Source organism: Penicillium citrinum (genome assembly GCF_028827155.1).
Source record: "Penicillium citrinum strain IBT 23319 chromosome Unknown utg000010l:1.0-1229701.0:1.0-1230130.0, whole genome shotgun sequence".
Lineage (NCBI taxonomy): Eukaryota > Fungi > Ascomycota > Eurotiomycetes > Eurotiales > Aspergillaceae > Penicillium > Penicillium citrinum.
Window position 1 is genome coordinate 446026 of NW_026622695.1, and position 17117 is coordinate 463142.

At 44.8% G+C, this 17117-nt stretch overlaps 6 protein-coding genes across 6 annotated transcripts; 5 read left to right on the forward strand and 1 right to left on the reverse strand.

The window, feature by feature from the left end:
• Nucleotides 1-368: 368 nt before the first annotated feature.
• N7469_011223 (MFS transporter) lies at nt 369-2289 on the forward strand (the record flags this gene model as incomplete). The annotated part of the gene is made up of 7 exons (XM_056650128.1): nt 369-556; nt 615-666; nt 722-1038; nt 1093-1239; nt 1294-1664; nt 1719-2006; nt 2057-2289. 7 exons carry the CDS (start codon nt 369-371, stop codon nt 2287-2289), a joined length of 1596 nt encoding a protein of 531 aa, XP_056495192.1.
• Nucleotides 2290-2965: 676 nt separating this feature from the next.
• On the forward strand, nt 2966-4553 carry N7469_011224 (sphingosine kinase; the record flags this gene model as incomplete). Its single annotated transcript, XM_056650129.1, has 2 exons — nt 2966-3050; nt 3292-4553. The coding sequence occupies 2 exons, from the start codon at nt 2966-2968 to the stop codon at nt 4551-4553; spliced, it is 1347 nt and encodes a 448-aa protein (XP_056495193.1).
• A 550-nt stretch (nt 4554-5103) lies between these two features.
• On the forward strand, nt 5104-6242 carry N7469_011225 (polysaccharide deacetylase family protein; the record flags this gene model as incomplete). Its single annotated transcript, XM_056650130.1, has 4 exons — nt 5104-5209; nt 5273-5850; nt 5952-6055; nt 6116-6242. The coding sequence occupies 4 exons, from the start codon at nt 5104-5106 to the stop codon at nt 6240-6242; spliced, it is 915 nt and encodes a 304-aa protein (XP_056495194.1).
• Nucleotides 6243-7241: 999 nt separating this feature from the next.
• Nucleotides 7242-8024, reverse strand: N7469_011226 (uncharacterized protein; the record flags this gene model as incomplete). Its single annotated transcript, XM_056650131.1, has 1 exon — nt 7242-8024. One exon carries the CDS (start codon nt 8022-8024, stop codon nt 7242-7244), a length of 783 nt encoding a protein of 260 aa, XP_056495195.1.
• Nucleotides 8025-10671: 2647 nt separating this feature from the next.
• N7469_011227 (uncharacterized protein) lies at nt 10672-12249 on the forward strand (the record flags this gene model as incomplete). The annotated part of the gene is made up of 1 exon (XM_056650132.1): nt 10672-12249. The coding sequence occupies one exon, from the start codon at nt 10672-10674 to the stop codon at nt 12247-12249; it is 1578 nt and encodes a 525-aa protein (XP_056495196.1).
• Nucleotides 12250-15633: 3384 nt separating this feature from the next.
• N7469_011228 (uncharacterized protein) lies at nt 15634-16683 on the forward strand (the record flags this gene model as incomplete). The annotated part of the gene is made up of 1 exon (XM_056650133.1): nt 15634-16683. The coding sequence occupies one exon, from the start codon at nt 15634-15636 to the stop codon at nt 16681-16683; it is 1050 nt and encodes a 349-aa protein (XP_056495197.1).
• Between the last annotated feature and the right edge of the window lie 434 nt (nt 16684-17117).

The following is a 17117-nucleotide window of genomic DNA, read 5'->3' on the forward strand; positions in this document are numbered from 1 at the left end:
GTATTGTTTGTAGTTTTGCCGATTGACCGGTGCTACTTGAATACTTCTGTACAAATTGAAATTGCCCTGCTACATCTATATTGCCCACATTTATTTTTGTATACGGAAATAGTTCTCTTTCTCGGATACAAGAATTTGTCAACGTCATTCCAGTATGATATCCAAGGGTGGGGGGGGGGGTTAGACGGCATTCAATTCGTATCAAGATCACCCACCTTTGCTATCGACTGAAGAAGATCTAATTGGTGAGCTTTACTTGGCTGTACTTCTGTGTATAATATGAGCATATGGCTCTTCATGGAACTATATGAGACGACGAGAAGGGCAGGATGGAACGGCAAGCCTCGAAGAACACTCATTCCAAGAACATGGATGGTATCCAAACTGCAGAAAAGGGAAATAACCCACAAATCAGTGCTTCAGATGAGGACACGGGAAAAGTCATCGCTCTTGACGATGGGGAGATTGAGCAGTTCTATGGCTCTTCTACCACCCAAGCATACCGACTCAAGTCAGAGTTAGTTGGAAAATGTATGGAGGAGATTGGGATGGGAAAGTATATTTATCGCTCTTCCCACCAGTTCGAAAAAAAATGACTAACCCATATACTAAAGGTTTCAATGGAAACTCTTCATTGTCACTGGTTTCGGATGGATAGTTGACAACGTAAGTAATAGAAGACGCCTCTGAAAGTGCAACGTTCTAAAGGTGATTTCGCTAGTTCGCATCGCAAGGCATTGGCAGTGTTCAACCACCGATCCAACAAGAATTTTCCGATATCGTACAAGTGAGCTACAGCTCTGTTGCATATTATGTTGGACTTATCCTAGGTGCAACCTTCTGGGGTATTTCAAGTGATTTAATTGGTCGGCGCCCTGCGTTCAATTGTACCCTGCTCATTGCTGGTACTTTTCTTTGTGCAGCTGCAGGATCGTTGAATTTTCTCGCATTCAGTGCTCTTTGGGCAGTTATTGGTACAGCAGCAGGTGGTAATGTACCTGTCGACTCGATGATTTTCTTGGAATTCGTTCCTGGGAGGTGAGTATTCCGAGAATCTCAAGAAGAAATACCGGTGAGAACTAATTATGATAGCCATCAATATCTCCTCACGGCTTTGTCTGCTTGGTGGAATCTAAGCCAGTTAATCGTCTCACTTGTAGCTTGGGTATTCCTTGCCAACTTTACATGCCCAACCGATGCAACTCCGGAAACCTGTCGCCGTCAGGAAAACATGGGATGGTATGTGAAATTTAGTCTCGAACAGGATTTGAGCTGACCTTACCTCTCTTGAAGGAGATATACACTTATTGTTTTAGGCGGATTAGCCCTCGCTTTTACTTTCATTCGGATCTTCGTTTTCAAGCTTCCCGAAACACCAAGATATCTCCTCTCCCAAGGGAGAGATCAGGAAACCGTGGAAGCTGTCAATTACGTTGCGAGACAAAATGGGAAATCTGAGCCTCTAACAATTGGAATGCTACGTGAAATTGATGCACGATTAGGAATAGCATCTCAAAACACCGGACAAGCGGAAAAGTTGTCGACAAAGCAAATTATAGCAGAAAACATGCAAGCTTTCAAAGGCGAGCATTATCGAGCACTTTTCGCGACTAGAAAGCTCTCACGACAGACAATCATAATATGGGCAATCTGGCTCACAGTTGGTAAGTTTGTCTTCAACCCATATCTTGGTTTGGGTCCTAACACGAATCATTCAGGTATTGCCTATCCACTCTATTTCAATTTCCTTCCCTCATACCTCGCAACCAAGTTCACACAAGACTCTTCTCTCTATTTGACCTATCGCAATTATTGTATCACTTCTGCAGTCGGGATAGTTGGTCCACTCTCTGCAGCAGTCGGCGTCAACACTCTCCTCGGTCGTCGATGGATGATGGGAATATCAGCCACGGTCACAGCTGTATTCTTATTTGCATATGTCGCTGTTAAAAACCCTACTTCTAGTCTGGCCTTCTCTTGCATAACCAGTCTGTTAGCTAATTTCGGTATGCGAATCCTACTTGGTTCAGTATATATGTGAACTAACACAGACCAGAATATGCGGTGATGTATGCCTTCACTCCGGAATCCTTCCCGGCTCCTCACCGTGGAACTGGTACAGGAACTGCAGCTGCGCTTCTCCGCCTAGGTGGACTCATGGCAAGTATTATCTCATCGCAGACCGGTTTCACTAGTGCTCCAATCTACGCCAGTGCTGCTCTATGGGTGGCTGTGGGTGTGTTCTGCATCGGACTACCATTTGAAACGCATGGACACGATGCCCTCTAAGTATCTCATTGGTAGGCTGTCCTAGTATCTTGATTGTTTGAAAGGTTCAGGGTAGAATGTACGCAGTTACGTAGGGCCAGAAAAGCAGAATGGAATGGATTGAAGATAGTCGAGTCGCGGCAATTTGCTAGGTTCCATTCAGAATATACTAAATTGCTGAAATAATTTAATAATCTGTACCAGTATTTCCCTTTCTTGCTTAGATAGTGACCAGTTCAGCGATATCCTTGTATTCCAAGTTCGTGAAGCCCTAAGCTCAGGAGGTGGCTCTCCAGAGTAGTTAGTACTTGGATGCAACATACTACAGGTTGACTCTTAGACAAAAAACTGTATTTTTAACCCTTCACTAACAATAAAATTCCATTTGAAAGGCTCAGCAAGTTTTACTCTCATTTGTCTTATATAGTCTCGCAACTTTTCCATCCCAAACGATCTACAAAATCCACGGCCCCTTCAATTTGTTGCCTGAGGTGTCTATAAATGTGGCTGGAAATCTCCCTTCGCCTTTACCACTCCTCGCTTTTCCCATTGCCTTCCGCGTTATCTTTCAATCGCCGATCCAATTACTTTCAAAGGCCGTCAACACTTTAATGTTCAGTTGGATATCGGTTGTATCTGCAATCCTTAACGCATCCTCGCACCGTCCACTTGCAGGAACTCAAGCTGCACCTCCATGATGGACCCGCCCACAATCGACAAAACATTCCGCGTAGATGAGTCTAGGTCGTTAACACTGCTCAGAGAGTCGCTCGTTCTTCATGGTAAATATATCACATATCAAAGATTCATATGTCGATATCAAATGACTCGTTGAAGACATTGACTGACTGCCTACGGTCGCAGATGACAGCCCATCCGGGAAAAATGCAAATCGATATTGTTGCGGCTTGCTTTCTAGCAAAGGTATTTTTTAAACTCATACAAGAGTTCCCTTACCCCATCGACTGGCAGATCGCTCCAAATGAGGGACTGGGGCCAACATTCATTAATCTATTGATATAGACCTTGGGCCCAAAAACATTAGTTTTGACGCTGTATTGAACGCGCAACTCTCTCCAAATGGTCTAACTATAACATATGTGGACAAGGACAGCACAACAGATGGCCCACTTAATGCCCTGCAATATCCGGTTGGCCTGGAGCAAACAAAGAAAGCTACCATATGGAAAGATCATCTCCTCGATCGTGCATATGGTCTCGCGCAAAGACGCAAAAGACTGAAGGTTCTGGTGAACCCATTCTGCGGCTCAGCCTTGACAAACTTTCGCACATACGCTGCACCGATATTCGCAGCTGCTCATTGCGAGGTTGATCTAGAAGAAACGCGTCACAGGGGTCATGCCAGCGAAATAGCAGAGAAGATTGATCTCGATTCATATGACGCCATTGTGTGTTGCTCAGGAGATGGGTTACCATATGAGGTATTCAACGGGCTAGCAAGACGATCAGATGCCCTCAATGCGCTTTCGAGTGTGGCAGTAGCCATGATCCCTTGCGGATCCGGAAATGCAATGGCGTGGAATCTGTTCGGTACAGATGATCCTTCATTAGCTGCTCTAGGAATCGTGAAGGGACTGGAAATGCCTTTAGATTTGGCCTCAATTACTCAGGGTGAACGACACACGGTATCATTCTTATCTCAGTCTCTTGGTGTACTAGCAGACTCGGATCTGAAAACTGAGCATTTACGATGGATGGGAGATCATCGTTTCATCTATGGTGTTATAGCGACTATCGCCCGAAACACGAAATATCCATGCCAACTTGCCTTTAAGTCCGCAGGAGATGAGAAACGCAAGATTGAAAAGCATCCGAGGAGAACCCGTGACGGACCATCTTCTAGTTTACCGCTCCAATATGGTACCGTGCTAGATGATATACCCCAAGATTGGGAGATCATGCCCCGAGAGGAGTTGGCAAGCTTTTACGCGGGAAACATGTGCATTGTCGCCAAGGACACCAATTTTTTCCCTGATGCCCTTCCTAATGACGGATCATTGGATATAATGATGGTAGACGATACTATAGGGTATGCAGGTGCACTTGAAGCCATTATAAAACTTCCACAGGGAAGATGCCATGAGCTGAAAGATGTCGAGATGAGAAAGGTCTCTGCTTATCGAATGAGTCCTTGGAAACAAGACGGAGATATCAGTGTCGATGGAGAGAGATATCCGTTTGAAGCATTTCAAGTTGAGGTACATCGAGGTATTGGTCGAGTGCTCTCTAAATCAGGAAATTCATATCGAAATGTTGATGTATGAGTAACCTGTCCAATTATTTGGATATCAAGTGCCATCTATCTCTACTTTTCATGATGGAGAACGAGCGTCTCTTGGTTCGGAATACTCTTAAAAATACGGCAAACCTTCGAATTCGCAGTATCAATGTATTGTATCAATCGAGCGTACTCATTAAAAAAGCACCAGGTTTGACCTCCCAAGACACTGCTGAATGAAAGTCACTTCATGTCAATGTCTCCGCTCAGATCGTACTTTTCCATGCTCCTCACGTATCTCAACTGTGCCACGGCATAGCTCAACTCCTCCTGAAACGAGATCCGAGAGCTCTTCCAGATTAAACGTGGGTGAAAGGTGCACACCCCCACCTTTGATGTGCTACAACGATGGGGGGATACGCGATAAACAGCATCAACTTGGCAATTGCCCTCAACTTCCCCTCTCCATCCTGGTCATCTTTTAACAAGACGGCTTTTCGCCGAATATTTTATCATTAGAAGAACGCATTCAGTCTCTTGATCTAATAATCGTGCTGCAACCCTACAGTTTCAAACTTAACCCTCCGATAAAAAAAATGGGCAAAAAGCGCGTCCTTGTTAGCTATGGCGTCGACATAGATGCTGTCGCCGGTTGGCTTGGCTCCTACGGCGGCGAAGACAGCGTCAGCGATATCAGCAGGGGTAATTTACTACTTTGACATCAATATTTCTATTACACATTTAGCTGATTTTGTCCTCGAACAGGACTTTGGGCCGGACACGTGGGTACACCACGACTACTCAAAATGTTCGAAAAACATAACATCAAAGCAACCTGGTTCATTCCAGGCCACTCACTAGAAACATTCCCAGAAGAATGCGCTGCAGTTCGAGACGCAGGACACGAGATCGGACTTCATGGATACTCACACGAGAACCCAGCCAGTATGAGCGAGGAGCAACAGCGCGATATCCTCGACAAAACTTACAAAATGCTGACTGATTTCTGCGGTAAGCCGCCTCGTGGAGTCGTTGCACCGTGGTGGGAGGCTAGTGCCGAGATGGTGGAGCAATTACTTGCGTACGGGATTGAATACGATCATTCAATGTCTCATGAGGATTGTCAGATGTACTGGTTACGAACCGGTGACTCGTGGACGAAAATTGATTACAGTCAGAAGGCAGAAACATGGATGAAGCCGTTGGTTCGGGGCCAGATGACTGGATTAGTGGAGATTCCGGGAAGTTGGTATATCGATGATCTTCCGCCGATGATGTTTATCAAGAATTCTGCGAATAGTCATGGATGGGTGAATCCGCGAGATGTAGAGGATATATGGAAGGTGAGTTTTATGTCTCGCCTGGGTAGTTTGAATTGCAATTATTCGAGAGATCCTGGTTTGAATCTGCTTTGTTATGGTCGTTTTAACAGGCTTTGATATAGGATCACTTTGACTATTTTTACCGGGAGTACGATGAGTTTGTCTTTCCTATGACGATTCATCCGGATGTATCGGGGAGACCTCATGTACTCCTTATGCATGAAAGGTAAGACACGGACCGGGTGTGACCAACAGGGACACAGTCTAATGCGATTACATGCTGTAGGATCATCGAGTACATCAATAAGCACGAGGGGGTGGAGTGGGTGACAATGGAGCAAATGTGCGATGAGTTCAAGAAGAAGAACGAACCCCCGGTTGGAGCTTTGATGCCTGCTATCAGTAAAAAGTAATCTGCTTCACTGTCTCATTCAGCTGGTGGTGTGATGTCTATTTTTACACCGCGCTGCAACTGTATATTCATCGCATGATATAGTCACATCGGAAATCTTCATGCACGCAATTGATTCTCAAAATTCCCTGTTCTATTTCATCAACTTGGAATGTGCAAGGCAACAGAAATAATACTGTCAATCATTTAGAATTACAGAAAGAAAAGAAGGCAATGTCAGCCGATATCTTAGGAACTCTCGTTGGTAGTAATGCCGCAATTTCAACTAGCTCTTACACCTTTGGCGGGGCATGCATTAGTTAGCGAGGGGAATGATTCTTGTCGATTTCGGACGAAGACCGATTAGAAATTTCCGAAGGGGCTCAACCGTTAAGTGGATCCAAAACGGGCCGTTTTCTTTAGGCTCGGCGATGAACAAATTTGAAGATCTTGTAAGTGTTAGCTCGCAAGGTCTGAGCAACAACGCCACAGTCTCTAGCTGCATATTGAAGGTGAAAAGATTTCTAGCTTGGAAAAATTTGAACGGTATTCATTGATTCATTAACACGAAATTTGGTCTAATTATCCTGTAGAGAAGATATAGAGCAATCATAGCTCGACAAACATCATCTATCAATTCTACTCAAGCCTACATTACATGAACTAATTGCAAGTCTCTTCTGAATATAATCAATAAAACCCATGGATTTCAAGCATCTAGCTCTCTATTTTATCTTTTTCTTTTTAAGTCACAACAGATAAACTTATTCCATCCCTCATGCAACCCTATTAATCGTATTTCCAAGACACCACTGCTCAACCGTATTTTTAACCCCAGTCTGTAAATTCTCCAACGTCTTCTCAGCAAACCAAGCAAGATGAGGACTCAAAACACAATTCAATCCCAACGCATCTTTCTCAAGTAAAGGAGAATCCCCCCTCCCAACCGGCTCATGATCATAAACATCCAAGCCAGCCCCCCCAAATCCTCCCCTCCCTCAACGCCTCAACCAAAGCCCACTCATCCACAATCCCCCCCACGACCAACATTGATCAATACAGTCTGGGCCTTCATCATTCGAAACTCCTCAGTAGAAATCAACTTCTCCGTCTCAGACGTTCTAGGCAAACATAACACCAAAACCGTAGATCTCTTCAAAACCTCCTCAAACCCAACCCTGCCCTCCCTAACCCGTTCTTCTTCCCCTTTCCTCTCAGCAATAATAACATTCATCCCCAATCCAACCGCAATCCCCCGAATCCTCCTCCCCAAATTCCCAAACCCCACAATCCCCATCGTCTCCTGACTACACAATAACGGCGCACCTCCATCAATACTCTTCAATTTCCCCTTCAAAGACCCACTACTCTTCCACTCCGTATCAAAATTCAATGAATCAGGCACATTTCGTACAGAATTAGTCATATCAACCAATTTCCTCCGAACAGCAAAATAAAGTCCAATAGCATGCTCACTGACACTATCAATATTCGTACTCGGACAATTACAAACGGGAATCCCCCTGTCCCGCGCAGCATCCTTGTCAACGCAATCCGTGCCAGAAGCGAGAATCACAATGAGGCGCAATTTGGGCGTTTTGAGTGGATTTAGAATCTCGGCGTTTAGTCGGATGGTTGTTGTTATTATTATCGTTGCGTCTTTTACCCGCGATTCTAGTTCCGACGGGGTTGTCCAGTTGTAGATTGCTTTTGTGTGGGGGGATGGTAAGGTGAATGATGGGATTTTGCAGTGAATTGCTTCGATTGCCACGATGTGGTGAGGTTCTTCGTTATCTTTGGACATTTTGTAGGTGGTGGGCGTAACTTGCGATGGCGATGGCGAAGGAGAAGGTTTATTTTGTCTTTGTCGTTCGTAGAACTTTTTACTTAGTTGATGTAAAATGAGTGTGTCGGTACTCGTAAATGTGTAAATAAGTCTTTGAATCGTACGGGCTTAATTGAATTGAGCACTTGGTCACTGAGTTGAGGGCGTTACCATCGAGGAACTCAAGCTGGACCTTTTTTTCGGCCCCCGCACGCCCTTTCGTTGACAATCGAGAATAAGCGGGGTAGTGGGGGTATCCCTTGGGAGGGCATTCTGATACTGGAACGAGATGGATGAGGTATGAATAGTAAGGTATTTCTGAGTGACTACCTATAGTATATGGAAGTTGCTAATGGGTATTTTGAAGTAGTGATAGCTCGCTATTCTGCGAAATTTACTTGTAAGTGTATTGTTGATTGACAGGGCTAGATGCGGGAGTGGTTAGTCCTGCTCAACGATATGGTAGTACAGTATACGCAAAAGAGAAAGTGGATTAGAAAAGCCGTTGGTGTACTTTGTATGTATTTCCTAGCAGATTACAAATGGCATTAGGATGACCGAAAGGGGTCATGAAGCCTATCCACTCAATGCCCTTGGTCCATACTAGCAGTACTGATCAAATAAGCGATAAAGGGACAGTCGAGCACCTAGACTAATGAAAAGATATACGCCATTAATATCATATGTAGTAGTATGAGATACTTTTTGGTCATTGTCTATTATGCTTTTGCCTTTAAGTCCGTTGCTCAGCAGGGCAAAGAGCGGGTTTATATTGATTGTAACCCATCGGGTTTGTGGTGGTGTTAATATTGATCTGGACGGGAATATCTCAGGTGAGCGATCTCGTATGCCCAGCACCTGGCAGACATTAGTGCATACAGTAGTAGATCTCCCGTGCTAATAATGAAATTGAGACATGCAGTGAATCTCTACATAGGTAACAATGGGTACTATTGTGTTTATAATGGCCATTAATTATGGTATTGTTTGCATGAATAATGCCAATGTGTATACTACTGTATATAATCACTGATAGAGCAGAGGCAGACTCTGTAGACCCACAATATACAAGGGTCTGCCGATCACGGCGGACTGCTGATTGGCTACGGAAGCGATCGGGTCAGGGTCGTGAGCCGAGTTGCCCAAAAGAGGAGTTGAATATGGAGCAGTTTGGATGCATTCTTCGTATGATCTCATAAGACACCATACTCACAGCATGTATAAACATAGTAATTGCAAAGTCAAACTGAAAAAATAGAAATTAATGAAGTTAAATGGAAACTAAATAAAAAGGGCTGACGAGGCCTGGGCCACTGTACCAAATATCTACCGGTGCCAATCCGCCAAATTCGTCCACTAGGCGACATCCGTCAGTGAATCCTCTGGTTCTCTTCAACGTCTGTGGCTTTAAGTGTGTGTGAAAAATCCACGGAAATCTCGTCGGCCCCTTTGCCTCACCCGTCAAGCCAATCACATGACACGGTCAGCTCCCCGAGTCCCCGACCATGTGGATCTGACGTATGCAGAAGTGGTTATTTGGTCTTGTCAGTATTCACTACAGAGTACACTGAATGAGTGAGTACCGAGAGTATGTACCGTGGTGTATTGTAGAGTACCCGGAGAGTAGAGTGTACAGAGAATGAGACAGTGTACAGGTCCGATCCAGTCAGAGGCCAGAAAAATCGGTGTGACCAGCGTTTTCTACGGTTTTCACCGAGTGCTGCGCTGCCGTACGACCTATCGTGAGTAGTAACAGTAGTAGAATTCCGTACTTGATGAGTACAGTCAGTCAGTCAAGGGCAGGCGATTCGGACCGACGATGCATCAACAATCGGATTCTGCGGTGGAGCGGCGACATCATAAGTAGAGTACCCACGGGTCTAGGCCTGCCGATCTGTCAGAATCAGCAGTCTCAACAGTGGCAATCATCATATTGGAGTAGGAGCATACAGGATGTATTCTAGACTAACCATTTCTATCTCTTTGTACTAGTATCTAATAACTAATTAACAATATTTCCTCGATAGATCTGTATACAGAGTTACTACGTATATTCTGTGTTGTATAATGCGAGTGAAAGAGGGGAACTTCCAGACTGTTCGATAGATTCCCGCTAATCTTAAAGTAGTAACCACTATACCTCTTTGGGACCGATCCAAAGTTCTCAGAGTCAAATTTGCCCAAACAAAGAATCCACTAACGTCTAGCGTTCCCTTCTTTTGGACTTACTCTTTGACTCTCTTTCTCTATTCTGTTCTTTCTCTACTCTTTCTCCTCTTCTCCCTCTTCTTCCCATCTCATCCTCCATCTCCCTCCTCTTCACTCATTACCCTTTCCCCCCCCCGCCTCGACGTCGCACAACGGGGATCCCCTGTTAGGCATCGGCCCGTTTGCCGATTGTGCACGAACGGCTCTTTTTTCTGCCCAGCCAGCGTGTCTCCCACTCTGCCCAGTGCGCTGGCCTTACTTCTTTTGCCCTGGTGCTCGCGATTTCTTTCCCCCGTCTCACCGCTACCTCGTGGTGACTTCAAATCAAATAAGAGTCTTCTGTCTGCTCCTCCATGCTGGCTGTTCCTCTTTTCCATCCCCACTCCTCGCGACGCCCTGCGGCCTCGCCTCTTGCGCCATGCGTAAATCTTCCTATACAGACCCGCGAGACTCGCTCGACACCTCAGATACTCCAACTTTCACACAACCCATCTCGCCATTAAGTGTTAATTCATCTACTCCGGCTTCCCCCGCTATTTCTCTTTTTTCCGCCACCGGTCACGGTCATAATCGGGTATCCAGTTCGGTTTCTTCTCTGGTTTCTTCTGGTGGTCTAGGAAATTCTATGGATAGTCCGAGTAGGAGTCACCTCACTGGGGTGAAAGAGGAAGAATGCGCGCGCGATTCCCTAGAGGATCAATACTTCGGTACGTTCCTGTCCACGCTTCTGAAAGCCTTTCAGATCTTCCCCACCTGGGATGACTCAAACGAAGAATTTCAACTAATACCCCACCTAGAACACTTCGAATGCTCGATGCCTACCCCCGCCGATGATAGTTACTTTCCTATGAACCCATCGGACAGCTATGATCTGACCGATAGTGGGATGGATCTCCCTACGCGCGAGAAACGTGCCTCCGATAGCTTGTCGATGAAAGGTGTCTCGCGCATTGGTTCGCACATCTCAACTATGTCTACACGCTGGAAGTCGCGACGAACATCTGGCAGCCCTGAGCGGGAAGTCCACCCAGATGACCTTCGCTCCCGCGCCAACTCGGCCGCTTCATCTGCCTTCGCCAGTCCGATTGTGAGCCCGATTAGTCGGATCGACTCAATCCCACCCTCGCCCGCGCGAACTATCTTTGAGGAGCGCATCAATGAATCAGGCGCACAGCCAATCGATATCGTCCACGCCAACAGCCTCAGCCAAGATGACAACGACACGCAGCAAGCTACGACCCCACTCTTGCCTCCCTTCATGGGCGACGACCCAACCAGTGCCGTCGCCTCTCGTGTTCAATCACCCCTTCAATCGCCATCTGTTGCAGACGTTAGCGACATTAGCCATCGCTGCAGTCTCAACTCTAGCTCTAGGATAGGAATGGGAATACCATCCCCTCCGCTCTCCTCGAAGCCATCACTCGCCTCGATGAGTCGCCCTCGCGCCAGTACTTCGCGCACTGTTTCTGGAGATGCGAGCCCAGCACCTTTCACCCTTTCTTCGCCCTCAGATGAATGGGCTAACAAGCTTGGCCATGCAAACTTCACTATTGTGCCGGAGCCTTACGGCCCAGAAACCCGGGATATGGAATCTTTTCATCAACTCCGAGCTGATTGGGATATGGCCCGCTGCAACTTCGCAAAACATCTAGTTCGCACAGGCGAACATTACGGCGTAACCTCAAACATCTACAAACTCACAGTCTCAAAATGGGACTCAATTAACCTCGCTTGGAAATCCGCCCACAAGGCCCTTCTCACCGACCTCGGCGCTGAGGATCGCGTCGCTCTGACTCTGACCCAGAACCCCAGTCCTGCCGAGTCAGTTCGCATTCCTCGTCTTCACGATAACAAGTTTCCCGAAATGGGCGACGAGGATATCGTGGGGCCCATGACTGTAGCTCCGGCAGGGGAAACTGGTCTTGGGTCATGTGGTGCCAAATCGATGAAGAAGAATTTCTTCCGATTCTTCCAAGATCTCGTCTCAAGGACTTGACTTCCAAAATCAGAATTGCCAGGATTCGTCTTCTCCTCCCGCATATTCTCGCGATTGTTTCAACGACTACGATAATGACCATAGACACGGCGCAAAAAAAGATACCAAAGACCAAAAGCAAAACAAAAAGAAGTATAAAGTCGCCACTAACGATTAATGTCTCATGATACGACTCACGACTCACGATTCGGGATTCTACTGCGACTACTTACTCGCGCCCGGTCATGCCTTTCCTTGTCTCTCGAGTCCCTCTATTCTATTTTATTTCCTCGTCTGGAACGTGTTTCTTTTCATTTTGATTATGCAGGGCTATTGCCCGTCCATTCCCTTTTTTATATACCCCCCGCTTGTACCTCATAGACTAAACTTGAGTTGAGGAGACGATTTCATTGGAGATGTTCTTGATTAGTTCCCAAGTCGAGCTTGGAATGTGTCGTTGTATATATTACTATATTATATTACATCTATTATCTTTTTGTTCTAAGTCATTCTTCGTGGATCGGTACCGTAGCATAAAGTCCTACACCGTATCTCAATCCACTATCATATTCTAGGTTGTTCCTACATTAGGACACGCTAGCAACAACTACGTTAGTTATCATTAGTGTAATGATCAAGTGATCTATGGTCTACTTGAATGAGTCACACTACTAATAGTATACCAGTCACAACAATCAATGAACTCGAACTCTTGGGCATACATACCCAACCCCACCAACAAACAAGTGACAAAAGTACGAACCCGCCTAAATCCATCACCACCAACAAACGATTCTTCCATTACGGCACAGCAACCGTCTACTTTAAATATTAACCTCCACTAGTACCAAAGCCACACGTGGCACCGCCCTGACAATCACGACTTGAGTTATTCCAGCCTTACCAGTAAAAAGTACTGTACATAATCCATGAGAGATAAATGTCTCGGGGATATTTAATTGGGGCCAGCGCATAGATCCACAACACGTCATTATCTTATCTTGGCGTTTCTATCATAGTAGCACTAGAGGAAATGTGGTTAAATGGATTCGGGATGTTATTATTGAGTTTGGTTGTGAATTACTATGCAGTGCCCAGCAGCAGCAGGTTTAGAGATGGATAGTATAGGAGTTCATTAAACTCTTCACGGGCAATATAGCGGAAAAGATAATCCTTCTCTGCAGAATCAGTGCTATGATGGGTACTTTTAGGATGTGCTGTTTGGTCTAAATTCAAACATTCAGCGCTATTCCAATGGGTCACATTTCATTAATATGAATTTAGAAAGTTCTTAAAAGAACTACCACTAGTAGACTAGTAATACTTCAGTAAGTATATCCAACCCCTTCGGAAATTTCCCGAAGCACCTCATCCACTACTGTACTATACTATAGTACTGCATAGGTATACATTTTCTAGCCCTTCAATGAAGAGCTGCCCAAGCCTGAAGTAAACCAGCAACACCCGTAAGAATCCCACTAGATCTAACCCCCCTTCTCACATACCAAGCAGAACTAGCCCAAGCAATAAGAACCAACAAAGCAGCCATGGCACGTTGAAGCGGTTCTTTCAGGGACTCAGGATTCTTAGCCCAGCTAAGATTAAGTAGAGCTAAAAATATCGTTACTACGACATCCTCATCCACAAAATGCCATTTTTTTTCAGGTGAAACCGAGATAGGAGAAGAATGTTAAATACCTGTCAAGATTAAATAGGCACTTCCTTGATACCACCCGACTGTACTACGCGTGTATGCGATATTAGGTAAGTCTTGAAATGGTCGAAGGGATTGGAATTCTTTTCCTGATGTCTGAATTGAAGTTTATTGGAATTAGTCGGTCTTTTTCTTTCTCCATTTCTTTTTGGTATGGATTGGAGTTTATGGGTTCACTTACTGCGTGCTTTATAGCCACGAAAAGAGAACCATACCCGGCAATTTTGAGGAGAGTAGAGTCCGGCATTGTTTTCGAGTGATTTGGATTGTCTTGCTTAACTGCCTATTCGAGAGACTTGACTTATTGCATTTACTAAGTACTCGAGAATAGAACAATGATTAACTGAATATAAATGAAATTGTAACTGTCGGTTCTAATTAAGACCAAATTCAACCTCGGCAAACTTCCATTTCGTTAATCTTGAATTTATGATATACTGCTAACATGGTACCCAAATACAGATTATCATCAACCCGATAGAGCATGTACGGATAGACAATCGGCCCGGTTGAATCGCCACTCGCTAGCAATTTAAGATTTTGGCGCTAAGACTAAAATGGTAAGAACGTCCCGGAATCGGTGGGAGCTTGAGTGTATACAGACGACCATTAACAAAGGTTAGTTTTGCTGCAAAGAGAAAGGAGAGAAAGAAAGAAGAAGTATGGGGTTATCTCACAATTAACTCGACAGAGGATTATTTATGGACTCTATCACATCTAAATATTGTTGTATCCCCACGACGCCGTTTACTAAATGCATGGCGTTGTCTTGTCCGAGGTAGCAATAACATGACCCACACAGTTACAACGGGTTTGCGATTGTACCGAATGCCGTTCGTCGGCGTTGAGAGAAGAACAGGTAAGTGCTCAATTTGCAACTGGCTAGATTGTTATAATGGTCGCGGTGGTCTTTTGAGCATTTGCTTTGACCACATCATATCTCTGATGCTAGCGATAATCTCCGCAGAAAACCTGGTTAGAGCCAGATTTTTATACAGGTTGCATCTATTCTTCAACTTGAACTTGAAGTTCATTGAATTGCCCTCCGGGATAATAAGAAATCGTAGAAGCGCACTTACTATTACGACTATTCCTAGTCCGTTTCCATAGGATTCGAGGAGACGGAATTTTCACACCTTTAATCGATTCTCCTTTTGAGACTCGTCGAGAAAAAGGTCGAACTATTATGTCATGCTAAGCACTGATCTTTAAAATCTGGTCAGTTCTTTAACGAATATGAATTTCCAGTTGTGAGCTACACGCTTCGTAGCGCCTTTATTATGCGACTTGCATCTACTATATTCCATGCACTACGCGATGATAAATACTAATACTGTTATCACAAGTAATCTTTCTCTAGATTAAGACCTACTATGGGTTATATTAAACTCTACTCACGATTCCAAGTGCATAACACTTCTACAACCAAGGACGAAACAATAATCAAAGTGCTTATATTAGATAGAGTTTGCCATCTCCACTGTGACCAAACGGAATCGGGGCAATTTGCAGCCCGGCCATTCATGTCCATTCTTGCCACTCTACATAGTACAGTCTCAGATCAGAACCTTGAATACACGTGACGAGCAATTTGGAATGAGTGATATCCATGTACGTATATATATGTTAACGGCGCATGCATAATTCATTCCATTAGCTCAAATCCAAAAACCACTTGAGCATATCCGAACATGTCACGAGAAATCTCCCTCGTCACAGGTGCGAGTGGCTTTATCGCAAGCCATGTCGTTCAGCAGTTACTCGAACAAGGAAACGAAGTCCACGCCACTATTCGCAGCGCCAAAAACAGAAAGAAGATCCAACACCTCCTTGATATGCAAGATAAATGGCCCGGGAAATTGACACTATTCGAAGCGGATTTGCTGAAGGCGGGTTCATTCGAAGCTTCAATGAAAGACTGTTCAGTCGTATATCACATCGCCTCCCCATTCATCATCGAGAACAAGATTCGCAACGGACAGAAAGAAGTCGTTGAGCCCGCTCTTAGAGGAACACAAAATGTCCTCGATGCAGTTGAAAAATGCGAGACGGTCAAACTTGTCGTCTTGACTTCATCCGTCGCAGCTATCTTCGGTGATAACGCAGACGTTTTAAATATGAAAGATAAAACACTTTCCACGGAATACTTCAATGAAACAAGCTCAGTCGAATACAACGCATATCCATACTCCAAAGTCATCGCCGAGAAAGAAGCTTGGAAAATGTATCAAGCACAATCATCCCCGAAACACTGGAACCTCGTGACAATCAATCCGGGCCTCGTACTAGGACCATCTTTATCACCGACGTCGGAGTCCGGCAGTCTGTCTTTATTTGACCAGCTACTACGCGGTCAACTTTTTCTAGGAGTACCCGATATGTGGTTTGCAATAGTCGACGTACGAGATGTGGCAACCGCCCATATCCAAGCTTCTAAAAGACCGGACGTTCATGGACGATACATTCTGTCGCATAATAGGACATACGGATTTGTGGAACTATCTCGTATGTTCCGGTCTATCACTCAATCTTCTCGGATACCTCGGAATAAGATTCCAAACGCATTGGTCCGTATGTCAGGGCCTGTGCTTGGTTTAAGTCAGAAATGGCTGAGGTTGAATCTTGGTATTCCTTTTGGTATCGACAATCGTGCTAGTGTGGATCAATTGAATATTACTTATCGACCTTTGGGGGAGACATTGGCTGACCATTACTCCTCTTGGAAAGCTGCTCATGGTTAATTATATTGGCGTTACTCTTTTAACAACTCAATAAAAAGGTCTTACGAATTGCCATGAAGCCGCGTCGTTGCAAGTTCTCATTTCCGTGTTACTCGTCCCACTTGATCAAGATTTTCTTTGTTACTGAAAAGATTTATCCAAATCCTACGTGAGCTTACTTGTGGAACATATACAGCCCTGTATATTAGAGTCATGCTGGATATTCCCAACAGATGCGTCAGCATTTGAATTTTCTATCGAGCATCAGCATATTTTTCGACTATGAGGAGTCATGAGGACCTGGGTCTGTTCAGTTATCAGAATATCCCATTTTCAATCTTTCTGAACGCATAGAAAACCAAGCGCCGAGTCGTGATCTTCGAGTTGTACTGTCAGCGCCCAAAATCCGTAATATTAGTCAATCCTGCTAAAACGATGCCACCTAAACCGCAACT